The 27,997-nt window shown below is 36.4% G+C and overlaps 2 protein-coding genes across 2 annotated transcripts in view; both read right to left on the bottom strand.

Moving 5' to 3' along the window:
* Nucleotides 1-305: 305 nt before the first annotated feature.
* Nucleotides 306-13,829, bottom strand: LOC129749136 (uncharacterized). The gene is made up of 4 exons (XM_055744024.1): nucleotides 13,643-13,829; nucleotides 13,336-13,573; nucleotides 13,141-13,274; nucleotides 306-652 (listed from the first exon to the last, which is right to left on the bottom strand). The coding sequence occupies exons 1-4, from the start codon at nucleotides 13,710-13,712 to the stop codon at nucleotides 351-353; spliced, it is 744 nt and encodes a 247-aa protein (XP_055599999.1). The 5' UTR covers nucleotides 13,713-13,829; the 3' UTR covers nucleotides 306-350.
* An 8,879-nt stretch (nucleotides 13,830-22,708) lies between these two features.
* Nucleotides 22,709-27,997, bottom strand: part of LOC129741078 (uncharacterized) — a 45,083-nt gene continuing 39,794 nt past the window's right edge. Inside the window, exons 5-8 of the mRNA XM_055732777.1 lie at nucleotides 23,878-23,897; nucleotides 23,529-23,769; nucleotides 23,328-23,461; nucleotides 22,709-23,267 (exon numbers count right to left, since the gene is read on the bottom strand). Coding sequence (XP_055588752.1) covers nucleotides 22,951-23,267; nucleotides 23,328-23,461; nucleotides 23,529-23,769; nucleotides 23,878-23,897 — 712 coding nt within the window. The 3' untranslated portion in view covers nucleotides 22,709-22,950. The remainder of the gene's footprint in view (nucleotides 23,268-23,327; nucleotides 23,462-23,528; nucleotides 23,770-23,877; nucleotides 23,898-27,997) is intronic.

Raw genomic sequence — 27,997 nt, 5'->3', positions numbered from 1 at the left:
TGGTGATGATTGATGCCGTATATCATTAGATTAAATTGTGTAAGTCAGGCAAAATATTTCAACGCTTATTTTCAATAATTTAAGCTAGTAGAATAGTAAACAAATTCGCCCGTTGAAAATAAGGGCACGTGTAGGAATTTTCTTTGTTCAACCGATGAGTATTTACTTGAGAGAAACAATAAGATTCAGTTCATTCACAATTTTTAACATCCTTGTTCCCACTTCAAATATTAGAACAAAAACCCAGACATGAACCTCAAACATGAATGTGATAAAAAATGATCTAGTTAAACGTTAAACTACCTTTTTTTTTATTTAATTTCATTAGCGTATCGTGCAAATCTTCCTTCCTACGGTGGTAGCAATTCCGATTCTTCAGCACCCACCACAACACTGTTGGAAATGTCCGTGAAAACTCGGGCCAGATTTTTCTCAAACGCCGGCTTAACCTCATCCAGTAGGATGCTGGGATTCTCATTGATCGCCCGATTAGCGAATTCACCCAGCTGGGGATCACCACCGAACAGATTCGTCAGATGGAACTTTGCCTTCGGGAATCGCAGCTTCAGCTCAACCGGTTCGAATCGCACAAAATTTTTACCATCCTGCGGGGTGACTTTGTACTCCATCTTCAAATTGGCAACGGTGTCATCTGGAATGATTCAAGTGAAAAAAAAAATTTCATCTGAAATTAAGTTGTTATCAAGCTCGTCTTTGTCAATCAATTTCAGTAAGTTTCCGAACCAATTAAGTTCTAAGCCCAATTGAATAACCCATTGCCCCTCGGTAGTTTTAGCGATCGCGTCCATACATTGTGTGTAATCGGACTGGCTGGAGGGAGAAAAAAACCTAAAGCACATTCCGGTGAGACTTAAGTATAAGTTTACAATACGGGCCCACAGCTACTTAACTAATTATAGTTGATGATAGTAATTTTTAAATCTATCGCTCTTATGTGATCATATTTCGCTGACTTAGTATGCAAATGGTCTGTAACGAGTAGGTAGCTTGACAAGAATGTGCAATCAATATCAAAAACAAATCCGTTGATGAATTCAATCATGATTTTGATGCGTATCGGGATCAATTTGATATTGTGGACACTAATGATTATTTGAATAACATGGCGATTTTTAACGCAGATTCTATCTTTCTAGTTCAATAAAGAATATTTAGTTTTTATTTTTCCAATTGTTTTCAAAATACGAAAATAACTGAAGCTAAACTAAACAAAAAGCACACTTTTGATATCGATCTGTACAGCGTTAAACTGATCCTTAAATTCAAGTGGGAAGAAATTGGTTTCGAGACTTAGCAAGGTTTTTTTTTTAAATGATAATTGATAAAAATCAAAGCACACGCCCGAGATAGTAATTGAAACTTTAAACGAACTTTGAACAGAGTATTGACTTCAACACATAATATCGTTATATAACAAGTTGCAAATAAAGATTTTTTTCAGCACGGGAGGTAAATTTAGCTATAGCTATAGGCTTGCCGAGTCTAGTGCTGAAAAAAAAAAAACAAGTTTTGCTACGAGTTGCATACAAAATTCTTGTTAAAAATTCATTAGTATACCCTCAAAAAGCACATCTAAACACATAACCGCATGTGGACGACCATGCCAATGACCGAAAATTTCTGATAAAATAGTTCGTGGACTTTACATTTGCAAGCAAAAAAAAACAATGTCGAAAAGAAGCACTTTTTGAAACTGTTTTCAGTGTCGAAAAGTAGACTTTACAAATTTTTGAGCCACTTTTTACAGCTTTTATAAACTAAACAGTTGTCTTCTAGAAGTTACGGTCGTCAGACTATACATAACTGCATTCTACAGATCGATTTTCATTTCGTTACAGGGTGTTACTTATTGATTTTCAATAGCACACATTTTTTCATACTTTGGCCAGGATAGGCTTATCAACCGGTGTTCATTCTTTAACAAGACTCAGTATTTTCTTTCGCAAGTTTCTTGCGGATATTGCTCACTCTGAGGCGCCATCAAAGGGGTTCTCAATTGATTTAGGAAAAGGCAATAACACTGGTTTGGAAAAGGTTTGACTCATCTTACTCCCTTCAAACTGTTCAAACGAATAAAGAATCCTGAAAAGGTACCTAAGTAACCTACTCATGTTTCCAAATTTGCCGAGATACTCCGGCTGGCTTGAACCCACATTCCATTGTATCTCAGTTTTCGGATCGTTTGATGTCCTGTTCATTCCCCCCACTAAACCCCATAATAGAGTTAAACTATTTAACATGAAGTTATTTATATAATTGATTAGAGCATGTTCACTGGTGTTGGGAAACTTTGTCACTTTTAGCCCATTTTGAAAATTTTGCCATACAAAAACATTTTCAAGATCTGTGGCCTTCAAGTTTTTAAACAACACGTGTTGTAGTTTCGCATGCTTTGATGCAAAAATAGCAATATTTCTATCACATACGGCTGAAATAGAAACAGTGCTGTAAAAAAATACGCCCAACGATCTTGAAAACATTTTTGCATGATGAAATTTTCAAAATGTCAAAATATCTACCACTTTTTCCCAACACCAGTGAACTTGCTCTTATTATTTAAACTTACCCCACCATCAATACGAAAGAAATTATCACGGATACACGGATCTTTGTATAGCAAACTAGTAATCTTGCAGGTCATAGTAAGCCGTGATTTCAACGACAACAGTTTCCAAGGCATCGCAAATTTTGATTTCATGAAAGTGATTCTCTGAACAAGCAAATGTCCACACATACTGTTTCTATACTTGAACCACTTGAATTCTTGACTTGCCTTGTGAGCGGTGAAATTCACTGCCACTTAATCATCGTACATACATACTTCCATTATCCGCTAATCGCGTTAGAGTACCTTCTCTAGGCTCCTTTGTCTCTTCTCTATCAGCGAGTCAATTCAAAATAATTTTTCAAGAGTCACACTTTTGATTTTCAGCCCATTTTCGGTGAAATCCAGGAGAGTACACATTCGAAACCGATGGAGACATTTTATTATTGAGTAATTTTCTTTTTGGCCAAACTATTGGCGGACTTTTCTTAGGAAACAGCGGCAGATTTGGGGGCAAGTCACTAGTGAAAATGGCTCACCCACTCTGGGGAATAACTTGTTTCACTCATAAAAATATCTCTATCATAAAATGTATTGGTCGCCGATGCATGTTGTAATCTTCCCTATCAACCAAAAGAAATCCGCCCGAAAACACACTCAAAAGTAACTTTTAAAACATGTTTTATGAAATTTTTTTTACGGAGCTCCAAAACGATGTCACCATTGCATCCTATATAGCAGAAATACGTCGTTTAATAACAGAGATACTTACGAAAAAAAAACAGTACACAGCAAAAAAAGTGTTGCGATATTACATCAAAAACGTGCACATAACTTGAGTCGCAAAAGGACTCTAATATTACATTATATTGATGTAGGTTGTGAACTACATCTAAACGATGTAAAACAAATTACATCAAAAGACAGTAGACAAATTCGAGCGCGATAGCTTAGAGCTTCTAATGTACCTGAATGTTTTGATAATTTCTTTATTCTACATAAACTTGGTAATTGTTTCCGTTTTTTTACTTGGAAGTCAAATTTAAGACTCCGATCTTAGATATGGATTTGCAAAAATATGAGGATCAGGAAATTGAATGAGATACAAACTGAGCAATTATATTGAAAATGTTGGCAGGTAATTTATTTGAAAACATCAACATACATAATATTCTTATTTTTATCGAGAACTGCCCTTTATGGGTTGTCTTGATACTCTCTGAGCAGTTCACTAAACCTTTTAGAAGAAAGGCTCCCGTGTCACACAAATCCAGCAGAACCTGAGCTGGACTATGAAAATCCTGTCAATATATTGCACTTGAATTTCTGATAGCAGTATGAACTTCCTTCCCTTGCTGGGAATTTTTCATCGAAAACGGAGCAAAATCGCCAAGGCACCGTAGCAGTAAGATTTGAGCCTGTTCGAGGTTCCCAATCCTCAGGAAGAAACAGCCAGAGTGTGTTTTCCATCCGTAACAGTTACTTCCTGAAAGAATGTATTGAAAATGAGCACATTGTGGATAAACAGGTCGGCAAAAAATACTCACCTTATCACCCGGATGGTTTCAAATCTATTTATATTTTTATTCACGCCGGTGTCCTTGAGCTAAATTGTTCTAGAAAGAAAAATAGAAAATGAGACCTTGTTCGAAGGTTTTGCTTATTTTTTCTGAGAAGATTGATAATACTCACCAGAAAAACAAATCTTTCTGAGCCTCGCAATCCTCCATCTACTTTTTAATATGTATTATGTGTATAGCACCAAACCGAATAGCGACAGAAGGACTAGCGACGCTTTTTTACTAGCGAGATTCCTGTCATTCGCAGGTTTGTTATTCTTTTTTCAGTCCAGTAGGCGATTTCAATGTAGTACTCGAACATTGTTTACGTTATTTACTGTACATTTTCCCTAGGTCATCAGTCGCATGCTTCAAGTTTCCTAGGAAACTGGCGATGCGTCGTTATTAATTTCAACGTCGCGACGTATGCGACGTGTCGCTAGTAGGCACAGCAGCTTTGATTACTAGCGCTAATATTTTGGATTTTTCCTGCATGCATAATATAACAAATCAAATGTCAATTTGGATGAACGATGACTACTCGATGCGATATTACACTGCTGGTTATGATATTACACAAATGGACTTACTTGCATGGTGCACATAGAAAAGATGTAATATTATAACGATTATCCAAAAAAATACATCGGTTGGCTTACATCTTCATAAATTACATCGGCCAGCGTTACATTTTTTTTTTGCTGTGTATGTTTGAGAAGACTGATCCCAAACTTTTGGCCGATGCACCATACTGCGGGTTGATTCCAAAAGTTTTAGACGACAGCTGAGTAGATATTTGGTTTATTTTAAGTACATTTCAATTTTTTGCACAAAATTCAGCAAACGTAAATCGTGTGTTGTCAGCCTACTTGGTTGAACAATTCTACTGAATCAAAGCAATCGAAAGATTTCCTTTAATTCAACCACGGTAAAAGAAAAGTTCTGATACCGGTATTTCGATAACAAATTACACCTAGGTCTTTTTTTACGCGGTTTTTTTTTACGCGGTTTTTTTTTACACGGCTTTTTTTACACGGTTTTCGGGAATTAACACGGTTTTTTTTTACACGGTTTTCGCGAATTAACACGGTTTTTGAGAGAAAATATTCTAAGTCCTTTTCATTAGACACTTAGAATCTTTTTGAAGTTGGGAAAATCTTAGCTCTGAGACTAAGAACGTGAAACATGAGACCCCTGAGACCTGAGACATGAGACTTGAGACCTGAGACCTGAGACCTGAGACCTGAGACCTGAGACCTGAGACCTGAGACCTGAGACATTAGACCTGAGACCTGAGACCTGAGACATTAGACCTGAGACTTGAGACCTGAAATATGAGACCTGAGATCTCAGACACGAGACATGAGACATTAGACCTGAGACATGAGACCTGAGGCTTGAGACATCAGACCTGAGACTTGAGACCTGAAAAATGAGACCTGAGACCGCAGACACGAGACACGAGACACGAGACATGAGACTTTAGACCTGAGACATGAGACTTGAGACCTGAGACCTGAGACCTGAGACCAGAGACCTGAGACATAAGAGCTGAGACATTAGCCTGAGACATGAGACCTGAGACATGAGACATGAGACATGAGACATGAGACATAAGACATGAGACATGAGACATGAGACATGAGACATGAGACATGAGATATGAGACATGAGACATGAGACATGAGACATGAGACATTAGACATGAGACATGAGACCTGAGACATTAGACCTGAGACATTAGACATGAGACATGAGACCTGAGACCTGAGACATGAGACATTAGACCTGAGACCTGAGACCTGAGACCTGAGACCTGAGACCTGAGACATGAGACATGAGACCTGAGACATGAGACCTGAGACATGAGACATTAGACCTGAGACTTAAGACCTGAGACATGAGACATGAGACATGAGACATTAGACATGAGACATGAGACATGAGACATAAGACATGAGACATTAGACATAAGACATGAGACATTAGACCTGAGACATGAGACATGAGACATGAGACATTAGACATTAGACATTAGACATTAGACATTAGACATTAGACATTAGACATTAGACATGAGACCTGAGACTTGAGACATGAGACATTAGACCTGAGACATGAAACATGAGACATGAGACATTAGACATTAGATATGAGACATGAGACATGAGACATGAGACATGAGACAAGAGACAGTAGACCTCAAGTCTAATGTCTCATGTCTCATGTCTAATGTCTAATATCTCATGTCTCATGTCTCAGGTCTAATGTCTCATGTCTCAAGTCTCAGGTCTCATGTCTAATGTCTAATGTCTAATGTCTCATGTCTCAAGTCTCATGTCTCAGGTCTCAGGTCTCATGTCCCAGGTCTCATGCCTCAGGTCTCATGTTTTGTGTCTCTGGTCTCAGGTCTAATGTCCCATGCCTTAGGTCTCATGTCTAATGTCTCATGTCTCAAATCTCATGTCTCAGGTCTCAGGTCTCAGGTCTCAGGTCTCAGGTCTCATGTCTCAGGTCTCATGTCTCAGGTCTCATGTTTTGTGTCTCTGGTCTCAGGTCTAATGTCCCATGCCTTAGGTCTCATGTCTAATGTCTAATGTCTCAAGTCTCAAGTCTCATGTCTCAGGTCTCAGGTCTCAGGTCTCAGGTCTCATGTCTCAGGTCTCATGTCTCAGGTCTCATGTTTTGTGTCTCTGGTCTCAGGTCTAATGTCCCATGCCTTAGGTCTCATATCTAATGTCTAATGTCTAATGTCTCATGTCTCAGGTTTTAGGTCTCAGGTCTCAGGTGTCATGTCGAAAGTCTCAGGTCTCACGTATCAGTTCTCAGGTCTCATGTCTCAATTGTCAGGTCTCAAGTTCAAGGTACCAGTTCGCAAGTCTCAGATCTCAGGTCTCATGTCTTAAGTCTAAAGTCTCAAGTTACAGGTCTCAAGTCTCAGGTCCCAGGTGTCAGGTCTAAGGTCTAAAATGTCTAGTTACATGTCTTATTGTTACAAGTTTCAAAGCTGCATAAATTTAAAGGTCTTTTTTTACACGGTTTTCCGCAATTAGCACGGTTTTTTTTTGCACGGTTTTCGGGAATTAACACGGTTTTTTTTTACACGGTTTTTTTTTACGCGGTACGTATATCAGTGTAAAAAAAGACCTTGGTGTACTAACTTTTTCAGTGATCGTTTTCGATTGATATCAATCGAATTATCGATTATCGATCGAAAGCTCTTGATGGGGAAAAATACCTGCTTTACATCAGCGGCATCAAACTAGGGAACTTTTGTTGCCTATGATTTAATAACTGTTTTTGGATGATTTTGGTGTCCTGAATCCGAATCATTTGCCAAATTTTGTCTATCAGCTCTTGTTCCAGTGGTAATTTTAAAATTGATACAACTCTTGAACGGACTTTCTTGGTTTAGGAAATAATTGAGTCCAAAGCATTAATTTGGACTTAAAATTTAGAGTATAAAATAAAAACCCTCAACTGCGCAACATGCAACACTTTTCAACTTCAATGGCTTCTAAAAAATTCACGTCCACAGATAATCATACCCTTTATACCTCAAAAGTTTTAAGGTTAGTGGGACATCAAACTGACGTAGTCAGAAAAATTATTGGTTTCTTCAGTTATTTTTATTTTACTTTTTTTTAACATACGATTTTCTCTATAATTAGAAATAGGGGTAAGTTGCGAGCGCTGATGTGGTCTAGCGGATAGGCTGGCGCGAGTCTGGTAACCCAGGCGTACTGGGTTCGATTCCCGGTATCGGCAAGAAAAACTTTTGGGTTCGGATCCCATAAGTTGCTGACAGGTAAAATGTGTTTCATTGTATAAATAATTATATATTTCAGAGGGAATGCATCTGGGGTAAATCTGAAGAGACTATTGCAAGCGGAGTGGATTGCCAACCATTGTAGGTCTCTGAAGGTTGGATACCTTCTCTCGACGAACCATCGGCCGTGGAAGCCTGAGAATCAATTCGAAGGCCAAGCCACACAGACATAGGCAGGACCTTGCTACCGATGGGGGAACCATACATACGTACATACATAATTAGAAAAAGGGGTAAGTTGTAACAAATTTTGATTTTAATAAAAAATCTAATGAAAACGTATGTACAAATGTATAGTTTTTGATAAATTGTTGAAGCCTAAAAGCCATAACGCATAAAGACACCAATTGCAGTAATTTCTGGTTCTGTTGAAACTAATTTTTACACTTTTTCTGAACAAAAAGATATTGCGTACATTTAGGGGTAAAAAATTCTACTAGCTGAAATGATAAAAATAAATGTTTGGATGAATGGAATTTCAATGTTGACAAATGCGTGATGGATATGGAAATGAGATTTACAAGGTGTCTCTTTAATTTGCACCCAAATGTTATTTGACATTTTCTCGAAGGAATTTCATAGCGATTACATTCACAAAATCCAAAAAGGACATGATTGCGACGGTCGTTTTCGAACTGATGAATGTCGCTCTAATCTTTGGAAAAATGTCAAATGACATTCTGACAGTAATCATGCCTGGCCTCGATTAATCACGGAGTAGAAACCATTGGCGACGTGGAACTTGTTCTGCTTAGCCACGCCAGCGATCATGGAATTCGAAATGAACAGGTATAGTTTGAAAACAAATGTAAAAAAACGAGGTTCGGCTAAAATCGATTTAAAAAAAACTCTGTAAATGAAGCATTTTGAGTTCAATGATTTAAAGTGGATATGAGTACACCCATAGAAGAGGTTGCAAAAATCCAATGCCTATTTAGCAAATCTCTGTGCCGATAATGCGCTGAAATGTGCACTGTGCCGAAGATTATATGTTTGAAAAACCGTAACTGGCATAAGGACTCGGCTCCCAACTAAAATGATGCATGACCACTACATTCAAGCGAAACAAGAAAAACATTTTATGGGATTTCCTTCCTATTGGATAATTCATCCCGGAAACAAGAAAATAAAAATATAAACTACAGTGCCCGTAGGGAGAGTCGAACTCAGATCGTCAAATGTATCATCTTGCCAGTCCGTCATCCTAACCAGTGTACTATTTGAGCTTCATGCAGGACGAGGGATATTTGTCATAGGCTTTCTGCCGCCGAACAATCACAAAAAAAACGCACGACGGTGGCTTCCCGGCGTTTGGCCGCCTTTCATGGTAGTCCTTTGTCTTGCGATGGTGACGGGAAAGGGAACGGGAGTGAAGGCAAAGGGAAACCCATTGAATGAGAACTGTGCTTTGCTTACTGCCTGCTATTACATACACACGCTACATATACACAGCTGCTAAAGCCGGGCAGCTCGGCCAGTGGTTGTTTGCCGGTGTTTTTGTTGTTGCTTTTGCTACATACACACGCACAGCTTAGCCGTGGTTGTTTGCCGACAGATTGAATTGAAGCAATGTTGTTTTTGTTGCTTTTACTGCATACACACTCACAGCTTGGCCGTGGTTGTTTGCCGGTAGATTGAAGGAATTGAATTAGAAGAATGTTTTTGTTGTTGCTTTTGCTACATTCACACGCACAGTGCTCGGTTGGCTGGCTGCCTGTTGTTGGCCGGTATTTATTTCCATCCTTCTTCGTCTTGTGATGCGATAGGGAGGGACGTGAATTCGTTTTTATTCTGTTTCTTTCAGACATACGCAATTCGGTTAACTTGGAAGATTAATGCCGGTGGGAGCAAATCGAATCAGCACCGATCGCGTTATCTTCTTGTACCAATGATGCTATGTAATTGACTACACGCCATTGGCACAGAGGCTGAATTTTGGGTGTAGCCAATCGAGCTAAGCTAAGCTAAGCTGAATCGTATGAGAAAAATGTATTATTTTTTCGAATTGGTGTGATGATCATGAATATGAAAATGGTTTTAGTAATCAATTCCCTTAGTTATTTTGCATTTTTGGTTTTGTTATTTATTTCCCTAAATTTTAATTCCGAAAACTCCCTCAACTTCCTCATTCAAACACAAAAATAGAGATGTAGCCTACAGAAAAAATAAAGTTAATCATTTCTAGAAAGTAGTTCTCATCAAGTTTAATATTTTAAACACTCGTAATAATTCTTTTGCCCTCTTTGAAAATTGTTCAGTTGAAATTTCCAAGATCGTAAATGAGTCAATCAATCATTCCGTAAAATATTATCAAGTTTGATAAGTAGGTAACATATTAAAAGAGGATTTTGAATTTTCCAGATGCATAAAATACTAAAAACACGTTCGCCTGATGTAATGAAATTCGTAAAATCTTAGTTTGAAATGAAATATGTAATCAACATAAATGTTGAAGATGAAAATTTTCGGCCTTATCGACCTTATTCTGGGTTATTGAAACATTTAAAAATAAGTTCTTTTCTTTTCCAAAGAAATAAAAAATATATTCTGCTAATGTTAATATGTTCAAATCTTTCACTTCAACATTATGCAAGGTATTCATATAAGCTTGATGCTTTAAGCCTTAATCTTATTTGCATTTTCTTGGGCCGATGTTTACTCAATGGGCTCAATCATTAAAATCAAACTATTTTGAAAGGTTGATGATCCAAAAGACAATCCATGTACTTGATGATAAACAAAAACAGATTTAACAGAAATATACAAGAGTTAGAAAAAAAAATTCTTCTGTTACTAACGTGTTTTTTAATCTCATGTTAAATGGTCGTTCATATGCTTTTTTTTTATCAAACAACAGCAATAAATCCTTTAATGTGACTCTTTTGAATTCTAAAATTTAGAAAATTTGTAGTTTTTGGCTTTTCTGATTCATAAGGTTGCCGACCACTGGTATGGACGAAGTTCAGCAAATTGTAACATTTATTTAAAATTGTTAATTAAGTTTAGGATTTAATTATTCAATATATAATGTTAATGTCCACTGAATATGAGCGAATGTCAGTGTAGCTCGAAACGTCTGAACACTGGTGAAAACGTTTATATTTTCTATAACTCCCCGAAAAACGTCAAAGAGATAATATATAATCCTGCCATTATGGAAAAAGGCCATGAAATGGTATGCCACTAACTACATTCAGGTTGTGCTCAAAAAAAAGAACTCCCCCAACACACCAGAACTTTGCCCTATCGAAAAATATTAGGCGGTAGTGAAGCAGTACCTTAAGAAGACAAAAAAACGTTATCATAAATTTCTAGAAAAAGATACAACGCCTCGCCGGCAGGGACTTGAACCGGAAAGCGGAAAGCGAAAATTGCGGGTTCGAATCCCTGCCGGTGTGTCGTTGTATCTTTCTCGATATTTATAATATTTATGATATTTAGGGCTTATGTTCTTTCTTTCCCTGATATCTCATGTTTCTCTAATACTTCCCAATGCTTTTAAAAATGAGGCAATGTTGGAATTTTTTAGCCCTAATTTTAAAATTATTGCTTTACGCTGTTTTTGAAGCATCACCATACATATCAAGTTTTATTTTATTATTATCCGTAAATACCAAGAATAACGGTTGTTTTCAACAACAAAAACTTAAATACAAAATTATATTTCCAAAACGCATGTGTATTTTTGAATCAATCGAACATAAAAGTTGAGCTGTAGCTAACGGAAAAATCAAAGTTTATCATTTACAAAAAATAGCTCTAAGATAGCCACTGTTTTGTTATCAAACATCGAAACACTCATTAAGTTTTAAATTTTGAGCACTCGCAATCACTTTTTGCTCTCTATGAAAAATGTTCAGTTGAAATTTCCAAAATTCAAACTTGATCCTCTATTGAAGGAGACTTAACCCTTCGTTCAGGAAGCTCTAATCCTTGGAAAAAAAAATCAAACAAACCCCCAAGATAGAATGTCAATTGGCTATTTTGGTCATGTTTGTTCTAATTTCTCAATTTATAACTGTCAGAAGAAGAAAATTTTAAAACTTTGTCTCAACCCTAATGACATTGCATACTTAACGGCGCTATTTTCTATAATTAAAAGAAAATTAATTATTTTAGCCCTTTCTTCAGACAGTTTTTGTATGAATATTAGTTATTGGATAAATATTAGTAATCTCTTAATCAGCAATGATCGCGATCCATTCAGAAGAAGAATGTACCGTTTTGATCTCTAGGGATCAAATGTACCAATATCTCGCGTAACATTTCATAAGGGCGAAACTAGCAGTTAGCTCGGAACGAGAAAAACGCGTTTGAAATTTCGGAACACCTATTCAAATCCTATTTAAAAAATCGACCACCTTTTGTTCAACAAAATCTAAAAATGTGAATTATATTTCCTTGTTGCTCGATGATTATCAAGAACTTTAACTTTTTTCGCTTTATTTCAGGGATTTTCGAGTTTCGCCCTTTTATTGTTTTCGATTCCAGTTTCGCCCAATTGATCGGCCGTTTTTGTTTTGGTTTTGAAGTTCCGCCCATTCGTCCTACACGCAAAAACTAATTAGGCCGTTTTGTCACACACGGTCAACTCAGTTACGCCTATTGGCCCTACATGAATAGAAAAATTCACTCCATTTTGAATAGGCGTAACTTCACGTTCCAACGAAAATGCATCAACAGAAAGTTTCGCCCAATTGAATTTTATCAATTTTTTGAAAGTTTTAAGTAATTTTAAAATGAAACCGCGTTTAATAGGTAAAGTGCAACCGCGTGCATCCGGAATGACCATTAACTCGATTTGTTTACATTTGGCAGTTTCGCCCTTTTGAAATGTTATGCTAGATATCAACATTTTAGAAAAGCAGTTCAAAGAAAACTGGCGTTCTGTGGCGAAGAAAGTAGATAAAGTAAAGACTGTACAAAAACTGATGCAGGCGTCAAACGAAAGGCCAGAACTACTAAAAGAATGATAGTTTGATTTTTTTAATAAACAAATAATCGATTTACACGCACTTTAGCTTGACCACTTTTTGATCCGAACACTTTTTAAAAATGTTGTAATATTGAAAATGAACCTACTTTTATAATAAATATGACTGTTTTGAAGGTTATTTTTCTTATTAAAAGCTTTTTAACTGAAATGGGCTCAGCATTAAGACTTTATGCAAATTAAGAAGACTTACTCAGTTGCAAATGGAAATCACCCGTTCCGGCCACCTGCATCAACAGTATGTTCATATTCATATCGTATTTTCCATTGATATTCATAACCGGTATCACCGTCGTTATAACAAACTTCCTTTCGGGTAAATTGTCTCTAAAATTTAAACACCCAATTTTTAGAATATTTTTCTTATAAAATAAATAGTTCAACTAACCGAATTTTCTTGATGTTGAAATCACTCGCCCCCTGGATGGTCACGTTGATCAGATTCAGGTGGAACGTGGGACCCCGATCGATCTTCATCAGGTCGAAGTTCATCGGATCGAGCTTCGGAGCCGGCCGGCCATCTCCGTAATCGCCATCGGCGACGTTTTTCCTTATCCGATACACCACCTCCATGACACACTTTTCGAAATTTGGGTCATTGCGGGAACAAACACTCAGTACGGGGGCTGAATTTTTGGGGAAAATTTCGTTGATTTTTTATTTCGGATGATTGAAATAATATTATGGACTCCTACCTAAAGTTGATTTTCCCGGGTGAAAGTGCAGAACGACAAGAGTCAACACCGTTAGCAGTTTCGATTTCATTCTGGAAAGACCTTGCAATAAAATTGATCACTCTCGAGGCTGTTCTATACAATTAGTGAAACAGTGATCGCTGGAGGCCATCAGTTTTATACTGATAACTAAACCCGTGTATGAGCAGCAGCTAAGCCCATTTCATCAATTACCTCTAGCAGTCCGGGAGACATCGCTTAATCCTTGGGAAATAATCCGAGCGATGCCTGAGGGAAAGAGATGGAGATAGTATGAATATGATAATCGAAAGAAAAACAATTCAATAATAGCTGCTACACACATCACATGCACAAGTTTTCAGAAGTAACGTGCTTTCTGTCATCACTCGGCGCTGTCTACGAAAGATATCACGTCCTTACATATTGTTCCAGGGCAGGGCAAAGCCAGGGTAACTTTTGAACAAACTATAGAACTAAGCTGAATTGATTTCCAAGATAAGTCCTAAGAGATCAGAATAAACGTTCAAGAAGACTTTAGAAATTTTTTTAAAATTTCGTATGGCTTTTTTGTTAAATTCTTGTTCGACTAACCCTTTTTCAAATATAACTCCTGAAATGCTTGATGCAACAAATCAGAACTTCTCCATCCCACAACTTCCTCCACTAGCATTCTAAATTGAGTAAGGCTAGATAACGATCTACCGCTAAATCTTTGCTGGCGTTACGATCGCGCGCCGCCTAACAATTGATCTCTCGTTATTTCGTGTTTTCAATCAGCCAAGCTTAGATCGTTGCAAGGAGACACACGAGCAGTCCCAAGTCCCGTACATTCAGAAATATTATTCCCGTAAAGTGTTACCGTAACTTTCGGAATCACGACTTTCGTCGCAACTAATCGATTCTATACGTTGAACGACGAAGGCGATCGGAAGATTTATTGCTAACCGCAAACACCCGGCTCGGAGTCGCATGATGCATAAAGCAGCGCCGGAATTGCATGCAGTTGGAGAAGTCAAGTCCGAGTCAAGTCTGTTAGCTACACAATCCGAACGCATATGAAATGGAAATGTTTGAGGCTTTAAACAGTAACAGCCGTTGTTAATTGAAATAAAAAACGGATGCTGTCAGATTGTAATCGTTTTGTTTAGCTTAAGCTGACAAATTTGTCCGTTAATCGGCGGAAAAGGCTAACTACAGTCTAATTGGGATGCTGTACTTACTTTTTAGGTTGGTTTTCCGGATAAGTTCGGGCTATGGGCAAACATTCGGAGTAGATAACTGTGATAACTTGAAGCTTTCCCATCATTCTGCTGTCTTTGTCAAAGATTTCCACTCTTTCTTAATAGGAAAAAGATAAGCAAGATCAATAGATAATATGGATTCTATGGAAGTGTCAATTCCGGTGTGCCCTAAAATTTCATTAAATATGTATATTGTCTGAACATCTCCTACTGAGAAGTAAACAAATCTATCAAATAATTCCTGACCTTTGCTCTATCGAACTAATGCGATGCGGTACTAAAACGAAAACAAATTATACGCACGGAGAGTTTCATTGTCGTTATTAGCTGCTGAAACTCAGATCGATAAACTGTGGAATATTTTGATCCGTTAAGATAGCTAGGGGAATATAATAGATTAAGTGCCTATTGTTAGAATGCGCCTAAGGTTACTTCATAATACGTTACTCATTGACATTAATGAGTGTATTCTGGAAAATATGAACTTGTACTTTTGATTTTATATGATTCGATGAAAAATCAAAACTACAAACAGGTAATTTGTTGTGACTTTTCTTCGTATATTGTAAAATAATGCATAGATTTTTATGATATTCGTCCTACAAGTTTGAAAAATCACTTAGATTTGTCTGGCGTGCGAATGCGAGTGGTAGGAAGTGTATGCTTAAGGATAAGGATCATAGCTCTTCAACTCCTTGGAAGATATCTTGCTCACTTTCAAATTGCTTGGCAGATTTCACCGGAATTTATTACTATTTTTTTATAAACGCCTGTGTTTTCTGTAAGTGGAAACATTTGGAAAATCATACTCGAAGAAGATTTTATGCATTACATATCTGGTTGAAAATATTCGACTCAAAACATGAGGTGCATTATGAAAGGATAAACAGATGGGAATTGAAATAATCGCTTTTGTTTATTTCTTGCTTCCTGAGCCGATGTTTGTTCTGAGTTCGACCCCAAGAGTAAATATCGAACACAGTTGTACCGGAAAGGTACAATAACGGAATTTGCAACGTTGATATAAAGTTGCGAATGCTATAAAGATGGTAAAACAACTATAATCGAAACAAAAAAAAAGTTTTTTTCTTACATACCAACTCTACAGAATATTCGTTTGACCTCGTTTGACATATGTAGTTGAAAAAGTCAGCATTCGGAACTATACGGTACATCTTTAGTGTTTAATGTCTGTTCAAAAGATTATTTTATTATGCATGGCCGTAGAAACGGGGGGTGGGGGGGGGGTTAAACCCCCCCCCCCCTTGAGGATCCAAAACTGTAAGCGAGATATTCTACTCTACACTCAAAATTTCAACTTCAGAACCAAATTATGATAAAAGAGTAAGATTAATCAAGTGTAACAATCTAGACTCAAAACTAATACCAAAACCTCAAAAACCCAACCTCAAGTCCAAAATTCTGCTTCACCTTTTCAAAATTTTCTCACTTGTTCATCGAAATTCAGGTCTGAATATTACATTTCTAATTAAATTAAATCCATTTCGGGGGCTCTGATACCATAATTCCCATAACCAAAATTTAGGATTCTGTATTCTGTTCAGGATTCTTGATTTTCAGTTCGAATAATCATAAGAAATTTGAAAGGAAAAGCGGCTTGGAAATCTTGTTTGAAATTTGGTTTTGCAATTCATATCAAATTTGATTCATGTTTTTCGAGATCATTTGCATTTCAATGTTTTGATAATATATTCAGATCTTCGTCTTACCTTCTAAAGTATAAATCGTAATAAATGTTTAATTTCATCTACACGTCCTTAACTGCATCGTGCTCGCGAATAGATTCTTATGGAAATCGTAACAAATAAAGTTAGATTTGTATTGGGACCACCTTCCATAAAAATTCAGATCGGTACGGGGCCCAAACAAGAGCTGCGTACTCAAGAATGCTTCTGACGATCGAGCAATAAAGCGTTTTGTGGGTTTTGTGGGCATCGTTGAAATGAATTGTATTTCGACGAAGGAAACCAAGCATTGCATAAGCCTTTGCAGTTATGGTAGTAATGTACGTTTGGAATCTCAACCGACTATCAAATGTAACTCCTAGGTCCTTGATTGTTTCAATCCTTTCGAGGGAATGGTTGCTCATAGAGTAATCATAACGAAGTAAGTTGCGTGATCTTGAGAAACTCACTATTTTACATTTTTCAACATTCACCAGCATACCGTTTGTCATGCACCATTTCGTAACAGCGTTCAGATCATTCTGTAGTAAAATATAGTCTAGCGTTGACGTAATTGACCGAAAAAGTTTCAAATCATCTGCGTAGAATAGTTTATATGAAGTCATTCGATCGCACAAATCGTTCACGAAAAGAATTAATAGTAACGGTCCAAGATGACTACCTTGTGGTACACCAGACGGTATTTCAAAATTCGAAGAGCAGTAGGAGTTCACTCTGACATATGCTGTGCGGGAGTTCAAGTACGACGCAAACCAAGTTGTAATCCATTCAGGTAGTCCCAAGCGTCGGAGTGTCTCTATTAGTAACCTGTGAGGCACTCGATCAAAGGCTTTAGAGAAATCAATGTATACAACATCTACCTGCTGACGTTTCTCGATTTTTGGCATAAAAAAATTAGTAAATTTCATCCGGTTCGAGGTAGTTGATCGTTTTTTCATGAAACCGTGCTGGGCGTCACTAATTAATTGTTTCACGGACGGGTAAACAGCATCGTATACTAAGGTCTCGAACACTTTCGCCAAACAGTTAAGAATAGAAATAGAACGATAATTTTCGACACTATGAGTGCTTCCGTTCTTATAAACCGGCGTAACCGACGCCGTTTTCCACTCTTGTGGGAACATTCCAGAGGACAGAGACAAGTTAAAAAATTTTGTAAGAGGAATCGCTATGGCAGCTGCGCAGTTTTTTAGAGACAACGGGGGCAGATTGTCAGGTCCAGGTCCTTTTGAAGCGTTCACTGCGATCAATGCATCATAGACTTCAGTGACAGATAGTCTAAGACTAGGAATATTTACGTTATATGGCGGTAAAAATGCAGAGGGTAGATCCGAGGGTAATTCGTTTTCATTTTGGAAGACTGATTGGAAAAAGTCGGCGAACAGGTTAACACAATCCTCGAATGATTCCGCAGTTCTGCCAGAGTAAGCGACATCAGCTGGGATACTACTCGAATTTTTTCGGCCTCGAACAAACGACCAAAATGCGGTGGGATTGGATTTCAATTCGTTTCGAGTGCGACTTATATACTCACAAAAATGGAATTCCTGGGCACGCTCGTACTCCTTTTCCACGTCCAAAAGGATGGATTTGTGCACGCTAGATTTCGTATGCAAGAAATGTTTACGTGCTTTCCGTAGGCGGTTACGTAGAAGTCTAAGATTCGCATTCCACTACGGCTTCCTGTTCGTTGAGTTCGGTTTTAACGTTCTTCTGGCAACCATCACGTCCAAGGTAGCATATATACTGTCGTAGAAAAAAGAAATAGAATCGTCGATATTCGAATAAGTTTGCAGTGTCGTCCAGTCTATTGTTTCTAGAGCAGTGGTTAAAGCATCGAAGTCACAATGACGGAAGTCATATTGTTGTAATTCAACACATTCCGATGAACTGAATGCATTGCCATTGTCAAATTTTAAAATAAAAGGTGTATGGTGCGAGTCAATTCTTAAAAGAGCTGATGGTGGATTAAAGACGTCGAACGAGCATATGTCACTCACGAAAGCGAGATCAAGTAGTTTGCCATTAGCGTTACAGTTGTCGTTCAATTGCATTAATCCAGAACCGATAATTTTTTCAGCTAGAACGCATTCGGATTCAGTTGATGCGTTGTTCGGGATGAGAGCGTCTACATCTTCATCAAAGGTCCATATGAGGTTCGGTAGATTGTAGTCACCCAATACCAGAATGGATTCCTCACTTGAAGCTTTATCGAGTATTTGTTGAATGGCTTTGGCGTGTAGATCGTAGAGGACAGGATCACTATTGGGACGCAGATACACAACACACACAAATAGCACCTGACGACCAAGTACGATACGGACGACGACTTGTTCCAGTCTGTTGCAGTTGATCAGGTTGACGGATTTGCAGACAATTTCATGTTTCACGGCTATGAGGACTCCACCACCACGGCTCAGGCTGCTGGTTTCAGGATTACGGTCGCACATAGTTGGAAGCAAATTCGGCATTGTTGATTTTGGGGTGAAGCCAGGTTTCGGTCAAAACAACTATGTCATAGTCGCACCGTTGTAGAGCGAGAAGAAGATGGTTTGTTTTTGTGCGGATTCTACGTACATTTTGATAGTAAATCAGGAATTCGCGTAGTTTGGCGTGAATGCGCGGTTTGCTGTTCGGTTGAGTTGGCAGGGAATCGGATTGTAAATGAAATAGTGAATTTACATTGAATCTGAAATACAGAAATTTGAATAATAGATTCATGAATAAGGGCTTTATAACTTGGCTCATAAAATTTTTATCTGGGATATGATTCGCAAATCGCATTTTTTGTACATTTACAACCTTACCAACAGTGTGCTACACTTCGATATAGCTCGAATGGACTGAATTTAAGTGTCAAAGTTTATTCGACAAAATTGAACACACTATTTAACGTTACTTAAAAATGCTAAATTTTTAAAATTTAGTCCAGCGGTTTCTGAGATATAGAATGCAAATTTGGATGTTTTCCGTCATAGATTATCAAATTAAGGACACTGAAATTTGGCATGTTATGTTTCAGAATTCAATAGACAAAAATCTGCTAATTTAATATAGATATTTCAGTAACGGGAAGTGTTGTGTTACATTTTGTAAAATGTGGTTTAATCATTAGATTCATGACATTTGAATTATGCTTTTTATGGAACATACTAGCGGTTAGCGAAAAAACGAAATATCTCGTATTTGGTTCGCAATATGTAAATCTTGCAGTTTTTTTTAAAGCATTTTTGTCATTTTTTGTCATTTTTGTCATTTTTTGTCATTTTTGTCATTTCTGTCATTTCTGTCATTTTTGTCATAAAGTCTGCTTCATTTAATATTGGAACAAATTCTTTTGCTCATTGTGGCGCTCCTAGTGGACGGATTTGGAAACTTTTTTCACCCACGTGTCGGGAAATTCATTACCTTTCACCATGTATTTATGTCATAACACCAAACGATAGCATTTTGTAAACATCCGCCATGGAAGCCGAACGGAGAGATCAAATTGTGCACAGTTTTCTTACGAGTACCAGTACGAGAATTTCTTCGAAACAGCAATGAATAATTTTTTTTTATGAAAGAGTAAAGAAAATGCTACATTTGTATGAAAAACAAATTATGTATTCGTTAATAAATGACTGAACTACACGCAATTGTTTGTGTTCCAATATTAAATGAAGCAGACTTTACAGCCGTCGAACTTGGCCAGCACTTGGTCGTACAGCTTTCGAGCACGGATTCTGGCCACATTGTTCTGCTTCAGCGTCCGATTTGGCTGTTTGCTGGCTCGGAATGACCTTATTCCTTCCCGGAGACGAATTCGTCGCACCGTCCTGTGAGCGGCCTGGAACTTATTGGCCAAATCGCGGTCTGAAAGATTGGGATTCCTCTTGACGGCCTTGATGACTTTCCCACGCAGTTTCCGGTCGACAGTTCCACTCCGACGCTTCGAATGCGGCTTCCGAGCCGTCGTCAATGTTTCCTTGTACTGCTTGATAACACGCCATACGGTATTTCTGGGCATTTTAAGCTGTTTAGCTAGCTTCGATGCCGACAACAATGGATTTTCAAGAAAACTGTGCACAATTTGATCTCTCCGTTCGGCTTCCATGGCGGTTGTTTACAAAATGCTATCGTTTGGTGTTATGACATAAATACATGGTGAAAGGTAATGAATTTCCCGACACGTGGGTGAAAAAAGTTTCCAAATCCGTCCACTAGGAGCGCCACAATGAGCAAAAGAATTTGTTCCAATATTAAATGAAGCAGACTTTATTTGTCATTTTTGTCATTTTTTGTCATTTTTGTCATTTTTGTCATTTTTGTCATTTTTGTCATTTTTGTCATTTTTGTCATGTTTGTCATTTTTGTCATTTTTGTCATTTTTATCATTTTTATCATTTTTGTGATTTTTGTCATTTTTGTCATTTTATGTAATTTTTGTAATTTTTGTAATTTTTGTGAATTCTGTTCAATTTTGCCATTCTAAAAATTTTGTGTATTTTTTCTGTTGTCAATTTGAATATTTTGTTTGGAATCAACGGAGCGTCTGAAGGGAGGGTAGTTTTTTTTGTAGCGGAAAAAGATTTGAAATTATTTAGATTTTTTATAGATTTATTCAAGTGTCGTATTCCATTTATGAAAATGTACTTCTGAAATGTCTGCTCTTATGTTAAAATTGTTTGCCCATTTTCCGTAATTTTTTGTTAAAAAATTACCCAAGGTTCAATCTAATTATTTTAGTTAAAGTTATAAACCAAGGTTTGAAAACAAAGAAAGATTTTCTTTCCCTTTTTATTTTAGATTAGTCTATCTATATGGCTGTGTTGCAATGCACACAGAAATTGAGCTAGTATCCTATGAGACTGAGTCGAAAATTCATCCATGATTTTTTGCAGAATTTTTAAGTAACGTTTACATGAGTAAATTTGAACTTTTAGGTTTGTATGGGAAAATTGAATATTTTGTATTGAAAAATCAACATCATTTTTTATTCTTCTGTCTAACCAAACCAGCTGACATCTTGTGTGTCAATTTATAAAATTCCCAAAGGAAATTTCCCTCTGAACAACTTTGTCGAAGATCGTAACTTCGTATCTTTTAAGACAAAAAGTTATTTGCTGTTGAACAGAGGTATGTCTTTTCGCATTGATAAATAATAAATTCAATTGACATCACTGCTGAAGTCTCGCGAAGTATTGCATGAAAAGTAGCCATGCAATACCTCGCTAAGCACCCAGCAGGGATGTCAATTGAGTTTATTGTTTATCAATGCGAAAAGAAATACCTCTGCTAAACAGTTAATAATTTTTTTTGCCTAATTAGATACGAAGTTACGGCCTTCAACAAAGTTGTTCAGCGGATTGGCACATAAACTGTCAGCTGGCTTGGTTCCACAGAAGAATCAAAAATTAAGTTGATTTTTCAGTACAAAAAATTCAATTTACTCATGTAAACGTTACGAAAAAAATTCAACAAAAAATCATGAATGAGTTTTGGACTTAGTCGAAGCTTTTTAGACCCCAGGGTTTGAGAAATTCAGAAATGACCCCAAATCGACTCAGTCTAGTATCCTATATCTATTACTTTCGTTGACGTGAATCCAATCAATTAAAGATTAACTCAGAAAGGGCGAAAATCATCCAATTAATTCTAACCAGACTGTCATGTCAAGCTAGTAATCAATAACAAGAGTTAATTAATGTTTAGCCACCAGTCATGATGACAGTTCGGAGTCAAATTAAAATGTTTACCAGTCAGTGGCATACATTGTTGAAAATGCTAAGTAATTAGTTCCAGAAGTATTCCGTGTAGAAGTAAAATTAGACGCTTGAGCCAGTTTTCCCGGGATATTCCCGCCAGAAGGATGTTGTAAATTGTAGTAGTAAATTGATGTTTATCAAATTGGTACCTAATTAAAGTTTGAATTTTTTGCTCAACATTGTGTGACTCCGTTTTTGTCTAATATTAAACAGTGTTTCAAACAATTGTTGGATTTTTTTAAACGAGATTGAATACAAATCATACACCAAAGTGGGTACAAGGCAGTTTTTGGTAGACTAGAAGAACTTTGCCAAAGTTACATGGAATGCCGTTTTCGAGAAGATGAAAAAAAGGAAGCAAACAAACTCTAATAACTGAATGAAGAAAATGCTTTACAATTACCCTTATTTATTATTTGCAATTGAACCTATAGCAACTAAGACACAAATTATTAGAATTTACAACTTGTCAATTTCTGTGGCACTATATACATCACGATTTTGAATATTCCATTACATGGTGGGTTCTAATTACAAAAATTTGTACTCCTAAGTTCAACCACACGCATATTATCACAATTAGTTAACGATATATTAGCCTCCTCCCAAAAACCTTAATCAGGCAAAATATCCTTCTCAGTGGCACCAGCAGATGCGGCATTTGCCATGTCCGTGAACAGCTTGGACAAACTCTGCTCGAAGGCCGGCTTCACTTCATCCAACAGCACATGTGGATCCTGATTGATGGCCTGGTTGCCAACTTCACCCAAAGCTGGATCACCTCCGAACAGATTTTGCAGTTGGAAACGTCCCTTGTCGAAGCGCAGCTTCACATCGATCGGTCTGAACTGAATCGTTCCTGCCAGCGGATCATCATCACCGGAACCGGGCCTCACGTCGTACTTCAACCGCATGTTACACAGGGTGTTATCTAAAAAAATGCACAAAGTTTAAAGACGATGTTTGTAAAGGTTTTTCAATCGAAACTCACTCATAATCAGGTCGAAATCTCCCTTTCCAGTAATTCTCAGCACCAACAACTGCATGTTCAAAGTGTATTGTCCCTTGGCGACCATGTTTGGTAATTTAACGCCTACTTCGATCGTTCTTTCTTGTGTATTAACCCTATCGAAGAAAAAACAAGTTCAAACAAAGTCCAAAATTGGAAAAAAACCCAACCAAAGCAACCTACTTCACACGGCGCATAACGAAATCTCCGGCTCCTCGGATCGTAACGTTGGTCAGCTTGCACTTGAAGCCGGATCCGCGATCGATGACCATCCGGTCGATCCAGATCGGTTCTAGCGATGGCGATTTCGGTTGACCCTCGCCAAAATTGCCGGAATTGATGGCCGGTCGAATTTTTTCCACCACCCGGAAGACACATTTCTCGAACTCCGGATCGTTGTGCGAACAGGCCGTCAGTATAGGAGCTGGGTTTAATTTTAAAAAAGGGTGATAAGTTGATATTTGACAAAAATAAGAAGCATTTCAATAGCTTCCGAGATTTTTTTTTTAATGTATCCGGACCAGGCCAGTACTGGAATTTTTATCCAAAAGCCTGTTAAAATCCGGTGATTAGATATTAAAATTTCCAACTCAAATGGTGGACAATTAAGGCTATGATCATTTAGTATCCGGGCAGTTTCAAACGTCTGTATTTCAAAAACTTTTCATTTGATCGAAAAACTTTCTATGGAGGAAATGAAGGTGTTATTATGATATTTAATGTAAAAATATTAAAAAAATAATTTATTGTTGATGACAAGAAATACTCTAACTTTATGATGAAATATAATTTTTGTCTTTGCACACTTTTTTCAGCCATGTATTGATCTATTATTTTTACCACAGAAGCTAAACCTTTTCAAAATCATGATATTTTACACAAATTCATCTGTAAAAACCAATTGGAATCCGGTTGGAACCTTTTCATGAGTAGGCATCTCGAAGAATTTGACCACTTAAATTCGGGTTTAACATAAATTTCTTAGTCCATCCGAACACATCTGTCACATTGCGTAAAACCCGGTTGCACAGATTGCGATCCATGGAACTGCTTATTTTTAGTTAATTCCTGGGTGTCCACTTGACCGGCAACACTTTTTGTCTGTCGGAAACGGATTTACTGCATAGTTAAGAGATCTGCATTCAGTTGTCCCCAATAACCATAGACTTGTTACTATAGTTGAGATCAGGGCCGTAGGAAGAGCCGACTCATGGGGGGGGTTTCGGTGACTGATTTTTACCTATGATGTTTTGCCCAACAACGTAAGAAAAAAAATATTTTTGTTACTATTTAGGTATATGATTATTTATTTTTAATTTTTCATTTATAGTTTTTGTATTAAAACGTTACTTTAGAAAAAACGGTCCTTATCCTAAAAAGTGAGCTAATTTTTTTTTATGAAACTTTAGAAACAAAATATGGAATTTGCTTCCATCGAAAGTTAAAATTTAGGAATTTATTTAAGAGTCTGGTATGTCGAAGCATAAAATAAGTTCTTTTTAAGCTAGCCTTCCATTTATTAAAAAAAAAAAGTATTCTCTGCTCAAATCATACAAGCCCAAGCTTCCAAACTCTTTTGCAATTTCCAAGAATTTAACCTTTGAAGAAACTAAATAAATATTTTCAAAAAAAAAAAAAAAAACAGTAAGTGATAGAAAATTTTCGGATCAAATTGACTCGATGCAAACTTGAACTAAATTTATGATTTCAGTTTGAAATTCATCTTTAAAAACTTCAATATCAAAAATGTTAATCAAAACACCGAGATAATATAGAGTTTTGTGCAATTTTTTTAGGTGAAGATCGGATACTTGTTTTTTTAACAGGAAATATTTTTCATAAGGAATCAATTCCATTATGAAGATTCTATAGGTAATTTTTTTAAATATAGTTTGGGATATTTTGCATAAAACAAAACATAGAAAATTCACTCAAATTCTACTTTGTATCTGTGATTTTCAGCTGAATTGTGTGTACAAACTTCTTCTGATTAAAAAAAATTTAATCTGGAAATTTACAAGCAAATTTTTATGTTCATGTTCTCTTGAATTCCTTTACAAATTTATGTTGATTGAAAAACTCGTTCACTGTTTCCTGAATTTTAAATCTGAATACTGAACCTGAATTCAAAAATTGTACTGTTTCCGAATTTCTATACCATTTCTGAAATGTACAAAACATACGATTTCCGAATCTTAATTCCAAATCAGAAATTTATGAGCCAAATTTAAGAGCCATTATTCATGAATCTTTTATTTAAATTCTACATATATCGCTGGTTTAATCTTAATTCATTTTTTCAATTATTTAGTTTTTATCTGTAGTGTGAATCATAATTTAAATGTAAATTTCAAATGATGAATCTGAATCTGAGTTTTCAATTTTGGATCGCCACTCAGAAGTTTTTAATGTTTAAATTTTGTTTTAGAATAAAGTTTGAGAACTTCGATTTTAAATGTAGAACAAAATTTTTCTTTTTTTCATATTCGAAAAATTATTATCAAAACATTGAAAATGCAAATGGTTTTCGAAAAACATGATTTAAATTTGATATGAAATGCAAAACCGAATCAGGATTTCAAAGCAGCTTTTCATTCCTAATTTCTTATGATTATTCGAACTGAAAATCAAGAATCTTAAACTTGATACAGAACCAGAAATACAAAAATATGTAGAAATACAATTTCGGTTATGGGACTATAGAATCAAAACCTTCAAAATGGGTTTAATTTAAAATTGAATATTTAGACCTGAATTTCTATGATAAGGTTGCCAGATTGTCCGACAAATAATATAAATACGCCCGGATATTTAATATAAAATTTGGGAAATCCGATCGAATTTTCGAAGCAAGTTTAAAAAAAAAACAGGAAAGGTTTTTTCAAGTTTTTTTTTTCATGATTTTTGATGAGCAATTCCTAAGTTTTGATCAAAATGGAACGATATTGCCTGGATTTAGGTAGAAAATTTTGAAATCGAATACCCGGATATTACCTGGTTTTTACATGAAACAGCCCGGATTTGTTCGGCTCGGATACGTGCTGAAAAAATTTTGACAACCTTAGTCTATGAACAAGTGAGAAAATGCTAAAAAACTGTAGCAAAATTTTGAGCTTGGGATGGGTTTTTGAGGTTTTGGCATTTATTTTAGTCTACATTGTTTTTCTTGAGTATTTTTTTTGCTCTATTATCATAAATTGATTATGGATTAAAATTTTAAGTGTAGACGAGAATACCTCACTTGCATTTTTGGACCCTCATGGGGGGGGTTTAACCCCCAAAACCCCCCCCGTTCCTACGGCCATGGTTGAGATCAAGGGTTCCACTCCGATGCTTGTTTTGAATTTTGTAAGCATCCTAGAGTGGCTCCTTATACTTCTCAACTATCTAGATCAAAAAAAAAAATCAGAAAAAATAAACAGTTCATGAGTTTTCAAGTCAAAAATAATGAATTTCCGAGGCGCAAAATGCGTAAAAGGAGCAAATTTGTGCAAAACTATTTTTACCATGGCTTTTTGCACCATAAATATCTCAAACACACGTAAACTTAAAAATGTGAAAAAATAGGCAAGATTGTCCTTTTCATAACCAACACAACGCTGCTAAAATTTTGCATATCCGAGCTCTAGTAACCTAGCTATCACCGAAATGAAGTGCCCGGATACTAAATGATCATAGCCTTATCAGGTAAATCCGGCCAAAAACCAGGTATTTGAAAAAAAAACCTAAACAAATAGTGAAAGATAAACTCATATGAGAAATTATTTTTTATACATCCGCTCATGAGCGGCTTTAAATCTCATTTTATAATTCCAAAAACATGTTTGCCTGTGTATTTCGATGAAACAATATTGTTATTGAACGAAAAAATCTTTTATCATGTGAACTTAATTAAAGATTTGGTTTGGATTTTGCTGATATTGTGAATAAGGGGTTCCCTCTATATGCGGGTAACCGGACGGGCTTTTTCAATTCTTTTTCTTTGAAAACTCTGCAAGCTCCGATAAAACCGGAAAACCTTTAATGCTTACACAAGCACCCTTTGAATCTAGCTTAAAGAAAATCCAAAGTACGAAATTTTAAGTCTCGCTTTAAGAGGTTTCTCTTTTAACCTTGTTTTTTACTAGATATTCAGAAACTCACGCTGGTGCACGGCACGCTCAGGAGATTGACATACCTCTTTTCTACCCTTAATAACTTTTGTGTCGTACTTTAGAAAGTATGTCACATTTTTATTTATCATATTTTTGTAAAGTATTGCAGCGCTAATGTCATTACATCACTGGAATTGGCATTCCGGTAAATCGGTAAATTTCCTTTCTTGCGGGAATATACTACAAATCCAGTGCAAAGTTGAATATAAGTGCAAAAAATTCTGAGAAATTGCAAACTGACAAAAAGTTTGAAATACTGCTACCTTTGAAAATTCGTAAAAAATTCTATGTTTCGTATTTTGAAAATCTTAAGATGCAAAAGTGTGTTAAATTACGTCAACTTTTCAATCATCTTTTCAAAAGTTGTCTGATGTGGCTAAATCATTTTAACGGTTCATTGACTGAAAAGTGCGGTTTTACACCATTATTTATATTTGTTGTGGTCATTAACTTAAAAAATTCTATAAAAAAAATATATCCTTATGTGCAAGGTATAGC

Source organism: Uranotaenia lowii, chromosome 2 (assembly GCF_029784155.1).
Source record: "Uranotaenia lowii strain MFRU-FL chromosome 2, ASM2978415v1, whole genome shotgun sequence".
NCBI lineage: Eukaryota > Metazoa > Arthropoda > Insecta > Diptera > Culicidae > Uranotaenia > Uranotaenia lowii.
The sequence above is the reverse complement of the archived record's forward strand: the minus strand, read 5'-3'. Positions and strand labels throughout refer to the sequence as shown.

Excerpts from the sequence above, each read along its gene's own strand:
- LOC129749136 (XM_055744024.1), bottom strand. The coding sequence starts at position 13,712 with ATGAAATCGAAACTGCTAACGGTGTTGACTCTTGTCGTTCTGCACTTT. Across the intron at positions 13,275-13,335 it reads TTCAACATCAAGAAAATTCG|AGACAATTTACCCGAAAGGA; the intron begins GTTAGTTGAACT and ends TTTAAATTTTAG. Across the intron at positions 653-13,140 it reads TGATTTCCATTTGCAACTGA|ATGACACCGTTGCCAATTTG; the intron begins GTAAGTCTTCTT and ends GAATCATTCCAG.